General features: G+C 34.3%; 3 protein-coding genes across 4 annotated transcripts; 1 reads left to right on the top strand and 2 right to left on the bottom strand.

Annotated features, from left to right (window-relative positions):
- Positions 1-296: 296 nt before the first annotated feature.
- QUA1 (Nucleotide-diphospho-sugar transferases superfamily protein) lies at positions 297-2422 on the top strand. Its single transcript, XM_021419720.2, has 2 exons — positions 297-1361; positions 1545-2422. Exons 1-2 carry the CDS (start codon positions 612-614, stop codon positions 1818-1820), a joined length of 1026 nt encoding a protein of 341 aa, XP_021275395.2. The 5' UTR covers positions 297-611; the 3' UTR covers positions 1821-2422.
- Positions 2110-7570, bottom strand: LOC110410124 (nuclear transport factor 2). Of its 2 annotated transcripts, none has more exons than XM_021419723.2 (10): positions 7293-7570; positions 6790-6860; positions 6567-6704; positions 5869-6157; positions 5563-5789; positions 5277-5454; positions 5002-5123; positions 4864-4923; positions 3169-3232; positions 2110-2880 (listed from the first exon to the last, which is right to left on the bottom strand). In XM_021419723.2, exons 2-10 carry the CDS (start codon positions 6844-6846, stop codon positions 2591-2593), a joined length of 1425 nt encoding a protein of 474 aa, XP_021275398.1. In that variant the 5' UTR covers positions 6847-6860; positions 7293-7570; the 3' UTR covers positions 2110-2590. The 2 variants fall into 2 exon arrangements, with proteins under 2 accessions (XP_021275398.1, XP_021275396.1); XM_021419721.2 differs by having other exon boundaries at positions 5277-5460; positions 7293-7568.
- Positions 7571-10809: 3239 nt separating this feature from the next.
- On the bottom strand, positions 10810-13715 carry LOC110409161 (nuclear transport factor 2/RNA recognition motif protein). The gene is given in 5 exon segments (XM_021418423.2): positions 10810-11628; positions 12890-13030; positions 13033-13244; positions 13246-13469; positions 13471-13715. Coding segments are annotated over 5 exon segments (1305 nt in total). The 5' UTR covers positions 13621-13715; the 3' UTR covers positions 10810-11050.
- Positions 13716-19478: the final 5763 nt, after the last annotated feature.

Here is a 19478-nt window from a genome sequence, read left to right as displayed (position 1 = left end):
CACCTTTTTTTATTCTTTTAATCCATTTTTCAATTCTGGTTCTTCTCATTTCTGCGGATTAAAGGATTTTGAACATTGCCATGGTGACTGATTGAACGGCGTCGTTTTTTTGTTTCTAGGGTTTCGCCACTGGTTCTTACGGACTTGGATCCACAAGAGGTCCGTTTTGGCACTCAAATCGGATCCGCTCAAGCCCGACTGGATCAGATCCGGAAACAAGCCGACGACCACCGCTCTCTCGTCCTGGCCTATGCCTCTTACGCGCGAAAGCTAAAGCTCGAAAACTCGAAGCTCGTTAGGGTTTTCGCTGATCTATCTCGAAACTACTCGGATCTCATTAACAAGCCATCTTATCGGGCTCTCTTCGAAACCCATTCACTCTCCATCGACGAGTCGGTGCTGCGACAATTCGAGAAAGAAGTCAGGAACGAATCAAAGCCAGCGCCCAAATGATCTCCGAAGCCAAAGAATCCTTCGATAACCAGCTCAAGATCCAGAATTAAAAACCCATCTCAGCGGTCAACGAGCAACTGACCAAAGCGAAAAAGCAAGGCGCCTTTTCCAGCCTCATCGCCGCAAAATCGATCCCTAAAAGTTTACATTGTTTGGCAATGAGGTTGATGGAGGAACGGATCGCGCATCCGGAGAAATATACGGATGAAGGGAAGCCGATTCCTCCAGAATTTGAGGATCCGAAGCTTTATCATTACGCTATTTTTTCAGATAATGTAATTGCTGCATCCGTGGTGGTGAATTCGGCAACGAAGAACGCGAAGGAGCCGTGGAAACACGTTTTCCATGTGGTGACAGATAAGATGAATCTGGGAGCAATGCAGGTTATGTTTAAATTGAAGGATTATAATGGGGCTCATATTGAAGTGAAGGCCGTTGAGGATTACAAGTTTTTGAACTCCTCTTATGTTCCGGTGTTAAGACAGTTAGAATCTGCGAATTTGCAGAAGTTTTACTTTGAGAACACACTGGAGAATGCCACGAAAGATACGACTAATATGAAGTTTAGGAACCCAAAGTATTTGTCAATTTTGAATCATTTAAGGTTTTATTTACCAGAGATGTATCCCACGTTGCACAGGATATTGTTTTTGGATGATGATATTGTGGTGCAGAAAGATTTGACTGGGTTGTGGAAGATTGACATGGATGGGAAGGTGAACGGGGCGGTGGAGACTTGCTTTGGGTCTTTCCATAGGTACGCGCAGTATATGAATTTCTCGCATCCTTTGATTAAGCAGAAGTTTAATCCCAAGGCCTGTGCTTGGGCGTATGGGATGAATTTCTTTGATTTGGATGCTTGGAGGAGGGAGAAGTGTACGGAGGAGTATCATTACTGGCAGAATCTGGTGAGCTTTGATTGCCACTCTTTAGTTGTGCTACTTTTGGTGCTTGGTTTATGTATGCTATTAGATGCTGCCTAGCTTGAATGTGTTTGGTTTTATTTTTTGACTTTTCCTTGAGTATTCTGTCCCTTGGTTGTTCAGCATGGTATTTGGGTTATTGTTCATTGTGGATACCTGGTTTTGCAGAATGAGAACAGGACCCTATGGAAATTGGGAACGTTGCCTCCTGGTTTGATCACATTTTACTCTACCACGAAACCGCTAGACAAGTCGTGGCATGTTCTTGGGCTTGGCTACAATCCAAGCATTAGCATGGAAGAGATCCGCAATGCTGCAGTGGTGCACTTCAATGGGAATATGAAGCCATGGCTTGATATTGCCATGAACCAGTTTAAGCCTCTTTGGACGAAGTATGTGGACTATGATTTGGAGTTTGTCCAGGCCTGCAATTTCGGTGTCTAAATAAGGTCTCAAGGTTACCGGGTTCTTACACGTCAAAATCAAGTGTGCGTGGAAGAAGTTAAGCATTAGTATACTTTTTGTCATGCTAATTTTAGAGTTCCTCCTTTTTTTGTTCATACAAATTGTCGCAATTAAATTATTGGGCAGATGTTCAACTGTTAAATTATGCTGCAATCATAATGATCAAAGTTGTTTTTAGCACACTGCCAGCTGAGTGAATGGTTACCGTTCCTTTTGATGAAAACTATGAGATAGTTAGGAACATTGTTTTAACTCTAGGATTCAACAATTGAGAGCAAATCTAACTACTAATCATCAAAGCTTTAGATAGTACAGCAATCTGTCAAGGAGAACAAATTGGACACATTATGCCAAATGAGGCGTTTTGATAAAAACTGAGAATCCCTCCTCTAGAGCATTTTTGTTGCAAATGCGTCTTTTGTCCCAAAACCCACTAAGTCAAAACAGTTTACCCAAAATGGAACGCCCCAGAAGCCTAACCGTAATAAGTAGTATGCTAAACAACAATATAATCTAACATCCACCCAAAACCTTTAAGTATGTATTATAAAAAAAAAAAAAAATTAAAAAAAAAGACAAAATGCACTAAAGGGCATAGAGCAAACCCTAAACAAATCTCAGATAAGCTCCGCTGCAAATCATCCACTATTTTTCTCTAAATGCTATGCAACGCTTTCATAAATCACTACCGACTACAAACAGAAAGTTATCCTTCCCCCACTCCCCAAACATCTTCCACCTTCACTTCTTCAAGCAGGGGCAGACACCCTTGGTGCCACATTCTTGGCTGCTGCATTCACGGTTAACCCACCAGCACGGCTCACACGGCCACCATTACTCCCCATGTGCTCACCCCTCTGATATCCATCACCTCCACGGCTGGAATATCCTCCTCGATTGTTGCTCCTGTTTCCAAACTCCGCCCGATTACCAAACTCACCCCGGTTATAGCCCCTGCCACTACCATAGTTTCCACGCCCTCTTCCTCCCTCATTTCTGTATCCAGCCCCAGCACCAGAAGAAGACCGTCCTTTGTTCCCTGCAAATGGACAACAGTCTTATAACATGCAAAATATATCTACAAATGTCTTAAAAGCCCGAATTCCCGACTAAGCTCTAGAATCTGGACCGGATCAACAACCAAAGTATCACATTGTGAGAGATCTTATTACTAGCTCCTCTAACAACCATAAAGTGACTTGTACAATTTACCCAAGTGAAAGACCTCATACCCCAGTCGATAACTCAATATACTATTATCTCTTACCAAATCATGTAGATCACTTACTATAAACTTCGAGTAAACTTAACAATAAAAGCAACTTGCCTCGAGACGTAGACCGCTTTTCTTCAACAACTGCTTTACGTCCACCAATATTAATAGGTGAAGCCTGAAAGATATTTTATAAAAAGCGATGGCATAAAAGAAATTAATAAATGCAGCTGGAACAGAAAATCTAATGCTGGTACATAAATAAAACCTGTAATATCACACCCCTCCCAAATTTATAGGAGAGGCACATAAAAAACAAATTATAAATTAAGTTAAATTCCAAATCAACCACAGGAGGAGAATGAAAATTAAAAACAATTGACATAAGTTTTGTTTTCTTTAATGCAAAAACAAATGTAAAAGTAACATTTGAATGCACCTAAAGTATTATCCTGACAGCAAAGATAATTTAGGCTAAACTTCATACGCATCACCTAAAATTAATGGAAAAAAAAAAGGAAAAACCAATACTTCATCGAAAATACCACTAAAACCTTTTGATGATTCCGTATACAAATTAATAACTCCATGAAAAATGCATCATTAGAGTCAATGTACACTACCAAAACTGAACAGAACACAATTTTTAACAAAAATAGATGAGATAAACTTCAATACTTGATGAATAAGACTAATGGGGCCCCAAAATGCACAAGTCAAAATTAAAGAGAGTAATGGTGACCACTGCAAAGTTTTAATGATCCTAATATTATGTAAGATATATGAAAAGTTACTGCAAAGGTCCACCACAGTGACAGATTATAAGAAGCAACTGGAATGAATGGTTTGGCAAATCTTACATAATTTACCATCCAGGTCTAGTAGCAAGTTATTTGATAGAAGGACCACTGAAACATTCCACATAAAGCATGTATCCAACTTACCAGCAAATGCTACATTAAAATAGAATTCACAAGTTTCAATAGGGAATAATGGTTCAAAATTCCTAGAAATCTTGCAGCCATTTTCCTAAGCATTTAGATAACTCCAGCATTTCCTTAATGTTCCATCAAGCTTCTGTCAACCTTCAATTGAATTTATATCCTACTACTTGAAACCTGCTACCTGTCTTGTGATAAGTAGGCCAAGTAAGAAGCAGCCTCTTATCCCCACAATGTAACACCATACAGGCTCCTTAACCCCTTCAAGACCTCTACACCTGTGTTAGTTCCACAATCTAATCTTCCATGTCTCCTTAACTACCATAACTGTTCCACATCCAAGCTTTTAATCTGGCATATGAAGGCATGGATCACCATTCTCCGCACAACTTTGCATATTTTTAAAAGTAATTAAAGGACTAGGTTGAACAAGTTGTCTAAGTCGAAAGGTTGCCAGATCAGCAGTTTTGCAGTCAGACAATTTACCAGGAACTTCACATCAACTACAACACCAGTCTTCTACTAGAACATCCTATTGTCCACTCCACATTCATCTATGAACAATATAATACTAACACCTCTTCCTCATCCCTAGTGAATCATTCAACTCCATTCTCTAACATAGTAACAGAAAGTTCACTTAGAACCTAGATGTCATAATAATTTCAGTTGAGAAATTTATGAGAGATTCTAAGTACTGATATGAGCTGAAGTAAAACCTTTATGCTTGATCAAAAGCAAGTTCTGAATTGCCGAACTTAGTGCACCCAATGCCATGATGACAGACCTCTAATTATGTAATTATATGCATTATAATGGAAAACAATAAAAAGTTCATCACATCAAAAAAAAAAAAAACCATAACTACCTCTATAGCACTTTGCACAGCACTTGCCACTTCAAATTCGACAAAACCAAAACAGAATCCCTGCAGTGAAATACCGAGAAAATATTAATTAAATATACATTCATAATTGAACACATTGAAAAATGAGTCAACATGTACCTTCTGGCTTCGAACTTGAATACCACCGCTCTTAATAGGTCCAAACTTCTTAAACTCATTCTCCAGCATGCTAGGTGTAGCATTCAAGGGCAGACCTTTGACATAGATGGATGGACCCTCAGCTGTCCACAATCAAAAGAATATATAAGTAAATTAGATGCACAGGCAAGCAATACAAAAATAAATAAATAAATAATCATTAATAAAGCAGATAACAGATAAATTACAAGCTAACTATTTGAAGAACGAGAAAGAATGCCAAAAAGCATAGATACCTTCTGCATCTTGATTATTCCCATTTTCTGCAACAATGTTGCTGGAAATCTGTGCATCAGATGCTGGAGCTGGAGCAGTAGGTGGTGCAGCAGTCCCTGGTTGCTCATGGCTCTTAACTGCAGACTTCACAGGGGAATGTGTAGGTGCTGATAAGGAAACCGCATTCTCCTTCATAACCTTCACCTAGAGCAATAATAGATGAGGCTAAATCTATCACCTTAAAACCAGCACTGTTAATGCAAAAATAACACATAGATGCCTAATGTGCAGCAGAATGGTACTTACAATAGATGCATATGATTTCTTTGGCACTTCTTCAATTTTGGAGTTATAATCAGCAACCACCTGTGAATCATCAGGCATCTCATCAACAACTTCAGCCACCGGTGCTTCATCTTCTTCAATAGAACCATCTCCATTCTCAGACGGATTGTACACTTCTGGCCCATTAGCTTCTTCTGGTGATGCAGCTGGTTGCTCAACAATGTGATTCTCTGAAGCAGGAGAAGAATCTGCAGACAAACATTTACAAAAATTGGAGAACATCATTATAATTCTGTATTTCAGAAGGCAGTTCAGGTTTCCAATTACCCTGCTCAGAAGTAAGTGAAGCTTTAATATCATCAACTGGATCCTGGCTCCCACTGTGATGTTCGGCATCATCAACATATCTAAATACATCATTTAAAACAAAATAGCCCTTGTCTTGTGGTGCCAAGAAGAAACTCTGAGTAAATTTCCGCTTCACCTTGTCCTTTCCAATCAGATACCCAGTCACAAGAACAAGGACTCCCCCATCGTGAGAGTCTTGTGCATCTACAGTTGTTATCTGTGCCGTAAATTCTCCATAACAAAGTGAGAGTATCTTCTCATTGATGGCCTGGTCCAGAAAACAAAGCATCACAATTTCAACTATACCATTTCAAACTCCTATATAGCTATTTAGATATTATGTCAAGAGCATACAACACAACGCAAGTTCCAGGCTACAATACAACCAACCATATAAAAATAGAAGGAAAAAATTGGTTCCATAACCTGTTCTATTTCAATAAAAATCCATCTTGTTGCTAGATTTTTCACATTAGAAACAAAGTAAACCTTGATTTACTAAGACATATAGCTTTAAAAGGCTAGAGCACATGGTTTTCAATAAAAAATTTTGGATTAAAGAAACAAATGAATAAAGAAATTATACTAAAACATAATTGACATGAGATACTCTCATTTAAAAAGTTTGACCCAAGACAAAAACACATGTATGAGAGAGACAGACAGAGAAAACTCACTTGCATTGTTGTTGTAATACTCATGACACCATTTTCTTCAGGGCGACCAAGTTTGCTGCTATCATGGTAAAATCGATGAACCAACGCAGGCGATTGATGTAGGATAAGGTAGTATTGATGAACAAAGGCATTACCAACCTAAAATCACCAACAAGTAGAGATCAAAGCTTGACTTTAAATGCAATATTACTATAACATCCAAAAAAGAAGGGGCGAAACATACAACATCAGCAGTAGGAGCAGTAATTCCAGCTGGGACTTGTTGTTCTGTAGATGCCATTGCCGATTTGCTACCTGCAAAACAAAGAAACCCTAATTCAAATCACTAATGAAAATCTCTAACCCTAATTTCATGCAACCATTTACTCAAACAAAAACCCCTAACCAAATTATATGTCTAAAGGCATAATTTTTTTTTTTCCAGAAGTAACCGTGAAAGATTCTAACTTTCATTTCTACTGGATACAGAAAGTTTAGGTCCATTAAATGGAGCATACCCTAAAAAAGAATTACAGGAAGAATTTCCTGTGAAGGCAAACAGAACCACGGATCCCACTGATAAACACTTTGCTTACAGCTAAAATTTATGACATCCATACTCTTAAGAAAATTTAAGCATTTTTTTTCCTAGAAAGTGAACATTTATCCTTGATCTAAGCAACAGAAAAAAAAAACAAAAAAGAGATAAATGAAGTGGAAACTTATTTAAGAAACGAGGTTATTTACCTGAGATTTTAGATTTGGATCGCAGAAAAGAGAGGTGAGAGATAAGAGAGTGCCTTTTTCTTTTTTCCTGATTTTTTTTTTTTTGGTCTTTCAATTTAAATGGTTTCTTTGCTCTTTTCTCTCACCTCCCTTTGTTGGTTGTTTGGCGCTTTCTAGGGTTTCTGTGGATCTTGAAGAGGCGCGAGACTGGGCAGCGAAGAGAGGGCTCTGCAGAGACAGGGTTTTGGTATTTATAGTCGGAAAATTATCCTTTGCTACTTGTTAGTCACCCGGGCAAGGCATGGCTTGTCCACCCAGCATTCCTTTTATTCCTTTTTCTCTCTTTTTGGCTTTCCTAATCTATTATCTAATCTAATACTAAGATTAGATTCCATTACCTTAATCATACAAATTTAAAGGTTATTCCTTTTTTTCCCAAGAATTTTCCAATTTCATTTGTTTAGGTTGACTGTTACAATATTATATTTCTAAAATTAAAAAATATATATTAAACTTGATTATTTGAAGTTGAGAATATATGCACTCACCGTTAAATTAAAATTCTTTGATCTATCCATTTATATCCATATTATTAATGGGTTAGGTTTCGATAGGATATTATTCACAATCATATGTTTAATTTTCACTAATTATTAATTTAGAGGAGGGTGAAGTTTAGAATTGTTCTTTGATCTAGAGGAGACAACCATGATGGTTACAGCATCAGTACTAAAGTATCATATATAATTTGGTTAACAAAATCTGAGGAGGATTTGATCTCAAATTGACATATAGAGTGAATGAATTTGTTTATAATAAATAGATGGGTGATTATTTGATTAAGGAGTTTCATGGTAGATGAGTAAATACAATTAGATACATTTCATGATTGAGATAATAAAGAAGTTTAAATCCCATGAGTGCTTGGTCTAAATGTTTCACCATTAATTCTATGCTTAACATCTTTTTCTTTTGAATGACTATGATAAGAACCTTCTCCTATTTCGTAAAACCTTTCTTTGGCTAGCCACTGAGTTTTATTGGTCAAAATATTTATTACGTCTCATTCGATTTAATTTTTATACTTAAAATCGAAGTAATTTAATTTTTTAATTTTAAAAATTACTTCAATTTAATCTCTTCTCTAATAGCATATAATTTTGTAATTAAAAAAGATAATATCAATACTGATGTGACACCAATGTGATGGTAAGACAATACTACATGGCACTGGCATGTTGCTATATCGATGTCACATGGCAATGCTGATATGGTAGATTGAAAAAAAAAAAATTGTTGCTTGTTATAAGGATTAAATTGAACAAAAAATATATAGTATAAAGATTAAATTAAAAAAAATTAAAGTGTTAAGGGACTAAATTAAAAAAATTTAAAATGTAAATATTTAAGTTGATAATACATATACTTATTAATAAGTCAAATATTTAAGTGTAAAATATTTATGGTGTTAAAAAATATATATAAATATTTTCTTACTTGATTATTTGTTTTCAGAGTAGGTATATTAATTTATTTATTTGCAAAAATAAAGTTTGAATTCTTCTTCTATAACAAAGGTTCCAAAAAAAGTTTAATACTTAACGCTAGATTTGGATGAAGAACTTGCATTATATTGGAATAAAATAATATAAAAAATAAATAAATTTTTTTTTCTATTTATAGTAGTATAAAAATTTAAAATTTATATTTTAATTTTAACTTAGTTTTTAATTAGAACTGAACTCAAATTAATAAAATACATTAATTTAGTTATAACTTTCACAATTTACAAATACTTATTCTTTTAGAATTTTCAACATTTACCCAATTTACTTTTTATTTAAATTTACTCAAAATTTCTTATAAAATGATTTTATTTTAGTTTAAAAACTTAAATCAAATTCTGCTAAATTTAAATTTAAATTATTAATTTGAATCTACAAAAAATTTGTAAATATAAAATAAAGTGGTATAAATATTTACAATTATATTTAACTCTATTAGCCATAAATACAGTATTCAATCTAAGAGATTTTAGCTTAAACAATATAATTTGAAATATTAAACAAAATAAAAATAGAAAAAATAAACAAAAAATTGAAAAGGTAGAGTAACTCAGATTCTATGGATGTAATATGAGATTTGTCATGCTTAAATTGAATGAGTATGAATGAAAACTTATTTTTATAATTATCGTTAACTTCATATCTCTTTTTTTCATTTTTGTTAAAAGAAAAAATCAAAAAACAAAAATTAAGAACAATGAGGCTTAGGCACGCACAAATGTTGTCATTAAAGAGTTGTTTGGTTCTTATATTAAAAGAATTTAAGAAAAAAAAATCTAAACTAGAATCCAAAAACATAAATTTGTTATTGTTGTCGTAATTTTGTAACAAATAATCGATAAATTAAACTTTTAATGAGAAAAACAAAGAATGGAGAAAAAGATTGAGAAGTGGCCAATAGGAAGAGTAGCTATTAACTTTTATAACTGTAAAAATAAAATTGTAGTTCTAAGCGTTTTTAAAGTTTGTGTAAATGATGATACTGTCATTCTATAAGTATATATAAAAGATAAAATATTAATTTTTTTTATAAAATGAGAATTTAAATTTAATTTTTACAAAATAGATAAATTAATGTACTTATTATACAATCAAATGATCAAACAAGAAAATATTTATACATATTTCTTAACACTATACATTTTTTACACTTAAACATTTATCTTATTAATAACTATTTTTAAATTTAAAAATATATATATCATTTACTTAAAAATTTATATTTTTCAAATAATATTTTTTAATTTAGTTTTTAAATATTTCAATTTCGTTTAATTTAATTCCTGTACTATAAATTTTTTATTTCATTTAATCACTATGACGTGATATAAATATTTTTTCTTAATCTATATCGTCAAAATTATCACATAACATTAACATATTAATATTATCACATCATTACATCGATGTCATGTGTTATTGTCACATCAGTACTACTTAAACACTGACGCAACCTCTTTTAATAATAAAATTAAATATTATTAAAAAAAGAAACTAAATCAAAATAAATTTTAAAATTAAAAAATTAAATTACTTCAATTTTAAATATAAAAATTAAAGTAAATAAAACACATAAATACAAAAATTTGATAAATATTTTGAACGAATTTTATTAGTTGACGGACTTGCAAATAGCAACTGGCACATGGATTTGAACCCTGTTGACTTTTGTTGTTTGTTGACCTTAAAATGCAGGCCATTCCAAGGGTTGGGCCTATATTGGGATTTACATTACAACAATCCACCAGCTCGACCCTTGGGCAGTAAACAAATTTATTGCCTTTATCAATGGCTTAAGCGCTAAAATGCAAACAGTGATCATGCAGAGTTAACCAATTGAAAGTTCAGTAAGCTACTGCAGACTACAGTAATAGTAAAATTTCATTGAATAGTGCGCCAAAGCAAAAGTAGGATTCAAATGGTGGTCAGCACAATGCCGTATAGGAAGCGCTTGCTACAATATGAAACAACCATTAACCAAACGACCTACAATCTTCTTGTCATTTACTGCAGTCAGAAACCGTTTGCAAGAAAAGGAATACAACGAGTCTCCCCCATTCAGTTTCCGAGGAAGAGCTCAGTACAAAGTATACAACCATCATTTCAAGCCTTGGCTACTCAAACTTTTTCTGCAACTCCCATTGTGTAGAAAACAGAAAAAGGCAAAACAAAAAAAAATGAAGACCGGGCACAACAATTACCTTTGCTTTATTATTAATAGGCAGAGGGAATCACAGTAATGTGTCTCAGAGGATGTGATACATCACTACCCCCAGCATGCTGCACAAACTCAGCCGGCGTGAATGAACTTCCATGGCAGACACAGATGATGCTGACTTCAGATTTGGTATATCTGTACAGAAAACCATTAATGGTTTTACCATTCGGGCCATTGCCTGTTGTTGAAACGCAAGGCATGTTACGGAGGGAAAGGATGCCATCATAATCAGGGGTTAGAGGCTTAGGAGGTTTGCCCATGTCCCCCTTAGTATCTTTTGTTGAAGTAGTGGTTGGAGTTTCATTAGTCGAATCAGGCTTGCTTTTTGGATTTGGTTGGGTTTCTGGTTTGGGTTCTTCCTTTGGATTAGATGGAGTGGATCCGGTGACCTTCCATGAGGCTGTCTCGTCGATGCCATTTGTAGATTTGTCAGTACTTTGGGTAGAACCCATTTGGTAAGAGGTAGCACTTTGTTCAGACTGGCCCTTTAGATTGCTTGCTACTGAACAATTCATTTGAGGTTGTTCCAATTGGCAACAACTTGTGTGGGTTCCAGTTTCACTGCTGCAACCACCTGAAAATGAAAGACAGCCAATATATTAACAAAGGCTTTCTTGGCAGAGGGAAGCATTTGATATCAATGTAGCATCACAATGACAACCAATAAGAAACTAACGAAAATATGATGATTACTTTTGGGAGCAGTACATCCTTCCACTTGGCAATGGAGGAAACCAGTAAGCTAAACTGGTTTAGTAGTATATAATTCACACGATTTCTCCACTCCATCACGTACAGTACTGGTTTTGGTGAATGGATTTATAAATTTCGATCCTATTATATGGATCTCAATTGATTCTCCCCGACACTGTCAAATTAGTTCATCAAATGGTTAAGCTATGCGATAAGAAAAGAGGTTGATTGAGTGGTCCACTCAACTGTATATCAAATCAAAGGCAGGGTAGTGGAGACCGTGACCATGACGTTTGCTTTGTCCTTCACCAAATGCAATAGCTGCTTGTTTATAATCTTAGGTGAAGTTGGAAATTAAAATGCATTAAGCCTAAACATATATTATGCTAAAAGATTGACCTTTTCAACCAAAATTTAGCATTGATGATTCAATATTTACATTTTCAAAATCCTCACTCGGTCAACCATCCCTCTCCATTCCATGTTTGCTCAGGAAAGCAATTTTCTTTTCTTATTTTACTTAATTGAACTTTTTACATTTTATTGCACCCAAATAAATACTTTAATAGGCATTAGACCCACAGTCAACTCGCATCTTCTGCACACCTGGATGGATGATGATTGATACAATTTTGCTCATATCCAGAGGTTGGCTGAATAGGAAATTCTCTGTCCTAAGACATGTCATTCTAATCAAATAAGCTAATTCCGTCAAGTTGGAAATGTCATGCCCACTGTCACGAGTGTAGTGTAAGGGAGGACCCAACCTTTATCGGTTCGGTTATCAAGTTTCGACAACATAAAACTTATTGCGATAAAAATCATAAAATGGAAATTTATTTGATTACAACAAGTAAGAGCTTTTTTGAGAAATTTAATATTTTAGCATTTTTCAGAAGAAACCCAAGTTTTCTTGTTTTCTATCAAGCTTAGTACGTTAATTCAAATCAAAATCACAAGAAGAAAACCCTCGTGCACAAATGAATAATGCCCTATCTTTCAAGATTTCAAGCTTATAATAAGATGACCCTGCAGGCTTTGATTTCCGTTTTAGGCAGCCATGCCATAGAAGTAGAACTAAAAGCAGACAAGCCTCTAGAAAACACATACAAGCATAAGACAAAATGGAAAACTTGAAGTACCTTGATTAGAAGAGCTTTGAAGATCCGAAACCCCCGAGGAACTACACATAGGCGACCCATTTGACCGCGTTTTCCTATTCCTTTCATCTCTGCTACTATTCTGCTCCGAATCGTCTCCATTTCCAGCATTCACACCCGATTCCTTACCCGCCTGAAACGGGCGAACCCGCTATTACACGGCATTGGCTGAACTAGACCCTTGTCATTCCCAGCACCACCATCCCAACAAGGCATCGCATTTACGCAAGGATAAGCAAACCCATTTACGAGCGGCACATACTGGACCTGCGGGTAGGGGACCCGCACCGGAACAACCGGGCACACCAACGGATTATTTTGTTCGGCGCTTAAATTACGATACGTTACCAGAAAATTCTTCAACTTTGTTCTTCTTGCATTCTCTTTCTTCTGTTGCATCGACGTCGCTGTCTTTGCAACGGAACTCAGCGTTTTGATGACCTCTTGATGATATTATTGTTCGTCTCTTCTGCTGCTTCTCTTCTCGCTTTTTCTTGGCTTCTTGTCTCCTTAACGCTTGAATCTCACGTTTCGTTTGCGGATCAAGAACCACGCTTTCCCGCGAGATCTGCAACCGAGTTATTCCTGGGTTTTGATTCTTTCTTGATTGGCTTTAGTTTCTCGGCTTTTCCAAAGCTTCCTCCTATTGCTAGTCCCAGTTCTAGCTCAATCTCATCCTCTCTTAACCCTATAATTCCACAGTTATTTTCCATTGCAAATAACTCATAAAAACGCTTCCTGCTAAAACCTCACGCTACCATGAAGAAACCAAAGAAAATAAAAAATACAAGACAAGAAAAATGTACTCTCTTCGTACCTGCTTTTGTATCCTGTTTTGGAGTCAGATTTTCTGCATAGAGAAAAAGAAGGAAGAGAAGAGAAGAGAAAGGCCACGTGGCGAGATGGGAGAAGCGGAGATAAACGGTCGGTATTGACACGTAAGGGAGTTTTTGGACATATTTAGCGGAAGCGTTAAGCAAGGTTACAGCATTAAGCTCGGGTTAGCACTAATTTTTTTAACGCCCTTAATAAATCTTGATTTGGATCTTTTAATCTCAACAAGTTATATTTAGCGGGAAATCGCAGGATTAGTTTTTGTTGGCAAGAAAAAACTTAGGAAGAGGCGGAGGGAGAGGGGAGTTCAGAGGATGACACGTGGCTCACGTGCATGAAGAGCTAAGGGGTCGACACGTGTTTGCTTGGTCAGTTAATGAAAATGAAACAGCTTTGGTGGGCTCTTTCTGACACTCTGGCAGGATGCGGACACTTGGTGGAAGATTTCGCTGTCCCCGCGGATCTCGACCGTCTCATTAATTTTACGAAAACCCAGGAATCTGAAAAAAACGTTGCGGCTTCTTGGATACGACACGTGTAAAATATGGTCAGGTGGGGCCGGTTTTCGCTGCGTTACAATAATTTGATCCTGACATGTGGCTGGAGCTCGTGGCATCACAGCTCATCAGGGTCAACTTGCGTTCGCAGCTTTTGGAGGGATTGATGGGGATGTGTCGACGTGGGCCATATGGAAAGCGTATCGTGCACGTGGTGGGAGCCGTTTGGGGAAGGAGGGACACGCGGCGGAGAACAAAGAGGTTTTTAAATAGAGGCTGAGCATTCGGCGACACGTGGAGCTTTTGGACCGGGGACCGAGATGTGACCGAGGTTTGAAAGTTGAGGACGTGCCGCATGAGGAATACGTGGCACGGTCTGAGAAGGGCAGAGAAAACAACGAGCTTGTGAGACTGATTACTCGAGCAGATATGTGATAATTTCATTGAACAGGAATTTTACGTAGGTCAGCTTTGTTGCTGATGGGATGGGACTTGCTCATCTTTTTTTTTCTTTCTTTTGGTAAACCATCTTTTACCGTTAGAATTTGATTATAATCCATTCTTTATATATTAATATGGAAAATTGATCCTTCATCTCCAAATTTCAGACATCATTAATAGATATTTAAAATGACTAAATTACCCTCTTTGTTTAATTTATTGTCATTACTATTGCCTTCTTCCATTTTTGTCTTCCTTTGCTTTCTTTTTTTTTTTTTTGAAATTTCAACCGTTTTGAGTTTTTTTTTATTATTTCTAACTAGATTCTTTTGGAATTCTCTATCTTTGTTTGTTTGGAGATTTTAAAAAGAAATTGGATAAAAAAATTCAAAGAGAAAGAAGAAAGATTGAAAGGTGAACTTTTAAAAAGGGTTTGTCAAAGTTAGGAGAGATTTGGAAAAAAAAAAAGAAAATGACCATAGGTAGCCTATAAATTGGAAAAAGAAATTAAAAGAATCGGTATCAATGGTATCTTGCCTTCAAGGTCATGGTGGGAAAAATTTTGATTCCGAAGACCTTACGGAAATAAGTTCTAATTTTATTGTTGAAATTTCTAAAGGATAGTTAATGAGTTATATTAAGAATTAATTTGCAACTCATTGAAATTCAAGAATGAAATGTTGAGGTTGACATTAGAGGAGATTTCAAAATCTTAATTATTTATTGGTATTAATGTAATACATTACCTCGGCAGAGTTTTGTTTCCCACCTTGCACTTGTAATGGGTTAGCATCATGACGATTAAATAAGGATTTTGCTCTATTGCATTATTGTTTTATGAGAAAGGTATTTAGGTTACATGTTGAGGATTTGTAATTTTGTAAATTTGATGTTTGATCATTAGATATCTTTTGGGATATCATAGAAATTGTTAGTAGCTAATGAGATTAGATTATGAATCATGATGGTAGTATACGGAGGCAAAAGGAGAGGGGTGGCTCAATTTTTAATTGTTTTTATTTTTATGTGTATAAAAGTCAAAATATATATATCTTCGCCACCTTTAAACAAATTACAAGATTTGATTTGGAATAGTGGTAAGAAACTTATGCTAATTTTTGAATGCATAGATTCAATCCCTTCTAAGTCCAAATTTTGAAATTATTTTTCTTTTTTTTTCCTTAGCTCAAATTTTGAAATTATTTTTTCCCTCATTTTTTCCTTAGCTCATCTTTTATTCTTTTTTCCTTAACTCATTTTTTGATCCCAAAGGTGGATTTAATTATTCAAGATTGATGACATTTGCAAGCTTGCTCAAAAGTGCAATCTTGATGACTTCACTCATTAAGAAAAATGGTATATGAAATATGAATTGTAGCATTTTGAACTTGAAATTAGGCAAGATTCTTGTTTGCAAAGTGTTTCAACTCTCTCAGGGCAAATGTCAAAGAAAAAAAAATCAATTGTATATCTTTTCTAAGATCGTTTAGTTCGATTTATTTGAACTTTTTTAGTTTTTATAGTAATTACAGAACATGCATTTTCAGGTAAGAAAATTTTAAACATGAGATTGCGTAATAAGATGGATGATAATTTTCTTGCTAGTTCACTTGTGTTTTACATTGAAAAAAAGATTGTCAAGACCATTGACACAAATTTAATTATAGATGAATTTAAAAGTATGGAAGCACATTGAGTATAATTTACAATACCTAATGTGAAAATCTAATTCTAATTTTTTTATACTTTATGTCTATCCATATTGATGAATCTGAAAACTTATATTTAAATTGTTAATGAAATTTTATGTTATAATTTAATTTTATTTCAAAAGTGATTAATTTTTGTTTTGAATCGAATAATTGATCTTATATGATTGGTCCCCACCCCTCATACAAAATCCTGAATCTGCCATTGGTAGTATATAAGAGTTTCCTTGGATCATCATTTAACATGACATAAGGTTTTGTCATGATTTTGTAAACAAAAGTTAAGGTTTTTTTTTTTTTATAATTGGGGAAAGGGAGATTTGAACCCTACTTTTTAGACAGTGGGATCATACACCAACTAATGAGCTAAATGCTCGAGTGCAAACAAAGACTAAGGTTGGTTATGGAAAAGCTGTAGTGAAGAAGTTTATTTTTTGAATAAAGTACTTGGGACCGTTGAAACATATCTTGTTTAAAAAGTTTGATATGTTATAAATGCATAAGGGTATGATTAGATAGTGTGGTAAGACCAACTAATAATTGTAGATTTGTATATTTGGAAATTTGATTATGCTCTCAATGTTGAAGGATATAAGAAAAATCGGTGATATTATGTGTGATGCTTTGAGTTAAAGTTGTGGCCATAACTTTAATTTGACATAAATCGTAAAGATTAAGACTATTAGAAACTTTTTAGGGCTTGAATATTAAAATTCTGTGTTAGAGTGCCATGAGTTGTTAATGGCAAGGTGATAAAATTGTGGTAATATGTAGAACCTTGGTTTGATATACAAGGGCAAAATGGGAAATTTACTTAGTTAGAGAGAGAACCTTATTTTGAACCAAAAATATAAGGAGTCACCCTTAAACTTATTAAAATGAGTAAAAGAGGATGTTAAGATGACATGGGAGCAAGAAAAATCAAAGGACAAAGCCATTATAGCATTTTGCCATAAAGGGATCAACCTTTGTGTCATGAATTACGCTCCTTTGCTTAAGTATGGGATAGTCCATGCTATATTTGAGTGGATGCTTTCACATAAATTAGCCAATAACTCGATTATATTTAACAAACATCAATGATAGCTATAAATTAGTTTAAGGTAACGCAACATCGAAATCATGAAGCATAACGAATGCCATATACGCAACCATTAAAGCCACATAAAGAAAATATTTTGTTAATATCAAGATAAGTAAAAAAAGACTAAAACACACCAATGTTGGGCCATAGAGGCAGTTCTAGATGGTTAGCTACTGACATACCTTTACCAGTGAAGTAGTCTAATAATCCGTCGAATATTTATCTCCTATAAAGAGTTTACAAGATTTTACAAGTAAGTTACCAAAAACCGTTACAAAGTGTGAGATGGGGACATTCCTTCCCTAAAGGATCTTCCCCCTAAAGACTTAACAATCATTTACCAAGATGTCACTAAGTGTCATTACAATGTTTAAAAAGGAGATATCTCCTTTGAGGGTACAAAGGACTTAGTCTTTTAGACAATTTTACCCTATCATAACCCTATACAAGGTTGGCTCATGACATTATGTTAGTAGGGATTGACCCCCCATGAGAGGACATGCATACTTTAGTCCGTTTGCTTCTCTTATTTTAAAAGCTTTACAAAGTTTCTTTTTACTGAGCATTTTTACTTTCTTTTTCCTCCATTCCCTTTATCAATTTGGATTGGTTTACGGCTTTGAACTCGAAAACTAAGGTGAATTTTAGCTTACTTGTACTTTTAGTTTCAATTTAACTGGTTTTCTATAATTTGAGCTCGACTCTCTCTCTAAGCTAAAGATTTTGGTTAGTTTTTGCTTTTAATTGCTCACCAAGGTAAGGACTCAATTTTTTGTGTTAATGAGCTTATGGTTTTGAGGTTGTAAAGTTGTTGGTCTAAAATTATAGAAATTGAGATTGTACTTGACTAGTTTTGAATTAAGGAAATTGAGAGAGATTGTGAAATTGATGATAAGTTGTAGTTGTATTTTGAGTTGTTGCAAGCTAGATACATGTTTTGAAAGTATTTTGATAAAGTAAGGACTTGGTGGATTGCAAGCTAGAGTAATAGTGCCTCATTCCACTGTGACTAGATACATGTTTTGAAAGTATTTTGATAAAGTGTGAGCATGTTTTGATTTGTTGATATATTTGTTTTTTGTAAGTCGCTTGATTTTTGTAAAAAACTATGGTTTTTTGTCTATGATTTGAGATGCATTTCAAAGGTATTATATTGTAAGTATATGTATTCATGTCAAACATTAAAATCATTACTAAACTTTTGGTTTACTATAGAATGAGTTTCAATCTTTTTAATTTTTTGGTAATACAATTCAGAAAACAAAGTGGGTAATTTTTTTTTTCAATATATCCTTTTTACTCAAGATAATAGCTATAATATATAGAAATTAAGTGTTTCTTTTATTTGTTGTCTTAATATGATATCCATTCAGAAAAGTATTTTTAAAACTTAAATTTTTTTGAGACTTAGTTGAAAATAATGTATCCTCTATTATGAACTTTGTTCCTCCGGGTAGTAAAATATTGGCTCTTCTTGAGCCTTCAATTAATCTTGTACCACCAAATATTATATTGGTATTGACTTCTTCCATTGTTGAGTGGGAAAAGTATTTCTTACCTTTAAACATAGTGTGCATTGTACCATTGTCTGCCAAATATATATTTGCATCATTGATATTGGATCCAACTAAATAGATATTCATATTTTAAAATAAAATATATAATTAGAAACTTGGAAGTTAACATAAGAGAACATTAAATATAAAATTTATTATTAAACACATAATAAGAATATATCATTTAAATATAATTAGAACGTATAAAAATATTTTTATAATAAAGTTATACTAAAATATACTGACAAGCTATTAAAAAATTTTATTTTTTTGGATTTACATCATTAATAAGATAATCAATTCCTTCTTTAGCATGGACAAGAAATCAACAACATCTAGATGTGCTTGAACAAATTTTTTTATAAATATTTTTTCTTTGTTTTTTTTTTTTGGCTTCAATGATGCTCGTTAAAGTTTAACAAAATGTTTGGCATACAACAAGTACGTGAC

This window comes from Theobroma umbraticum, unplaced genomic scaffold (genome assembly GCF_002168275.2).
Source record: "Theobroma umbraticum cultivar Fairchild unplaced genomic scaffold, ASM216827v3 scaffold_44.0, whole genome shotgun sequence".
In the NCBI taxonomy this organism is placed as follows: domain Eukaryota; kingdom Viridiplantae; phylum Streptophyta; class Magnoliopsida; order Malvales; family Malvaceae; genus Theobroma; species Theobroma umbraticum.
Note: the sequence above shows the minus strand (reverse complement) of the source record. Positions and strands in the feature narration are given on the sequence as shown.

Bases quoted from the DNA above. Each gene is read 5' to 3' on its own strand.
- QUA1 (XM_021419720.2), top strand. From the start codon at position 612: ATGAGGTTGATGGAGGAACGGATCGCGCATCCGGAGAAATATACGGAT. The intron at 1,362-1,544 runs GTGAGCTTTGAT...CTGGTTTTGCAG, and splicing joins ATCATTACTGGCAGAATCTG to AATGAGAACAGGACCCTATG.
- LOC110410124 (XM_021419721.2), bottom strand. From the start codon at position 6,846: ATGGCATCTACAGAACAACAAGTCCCAGCTGGAATTACTGCTCCTACT. The intron at 6,158-6,566 runs GTGAGTTTTCTC...TTTCTGGACCAG, and splicing joins GTATTACAACAACAATGCAA to GCCATCAATGAGAAGATACT. The intron at 5,461-5,562 runs GTAAGTACCATT...TTATTGCTCTAG, and splicing joins AGAAATCATATGCATCTATT to GTGAAGGTTATGAAGGAGAA.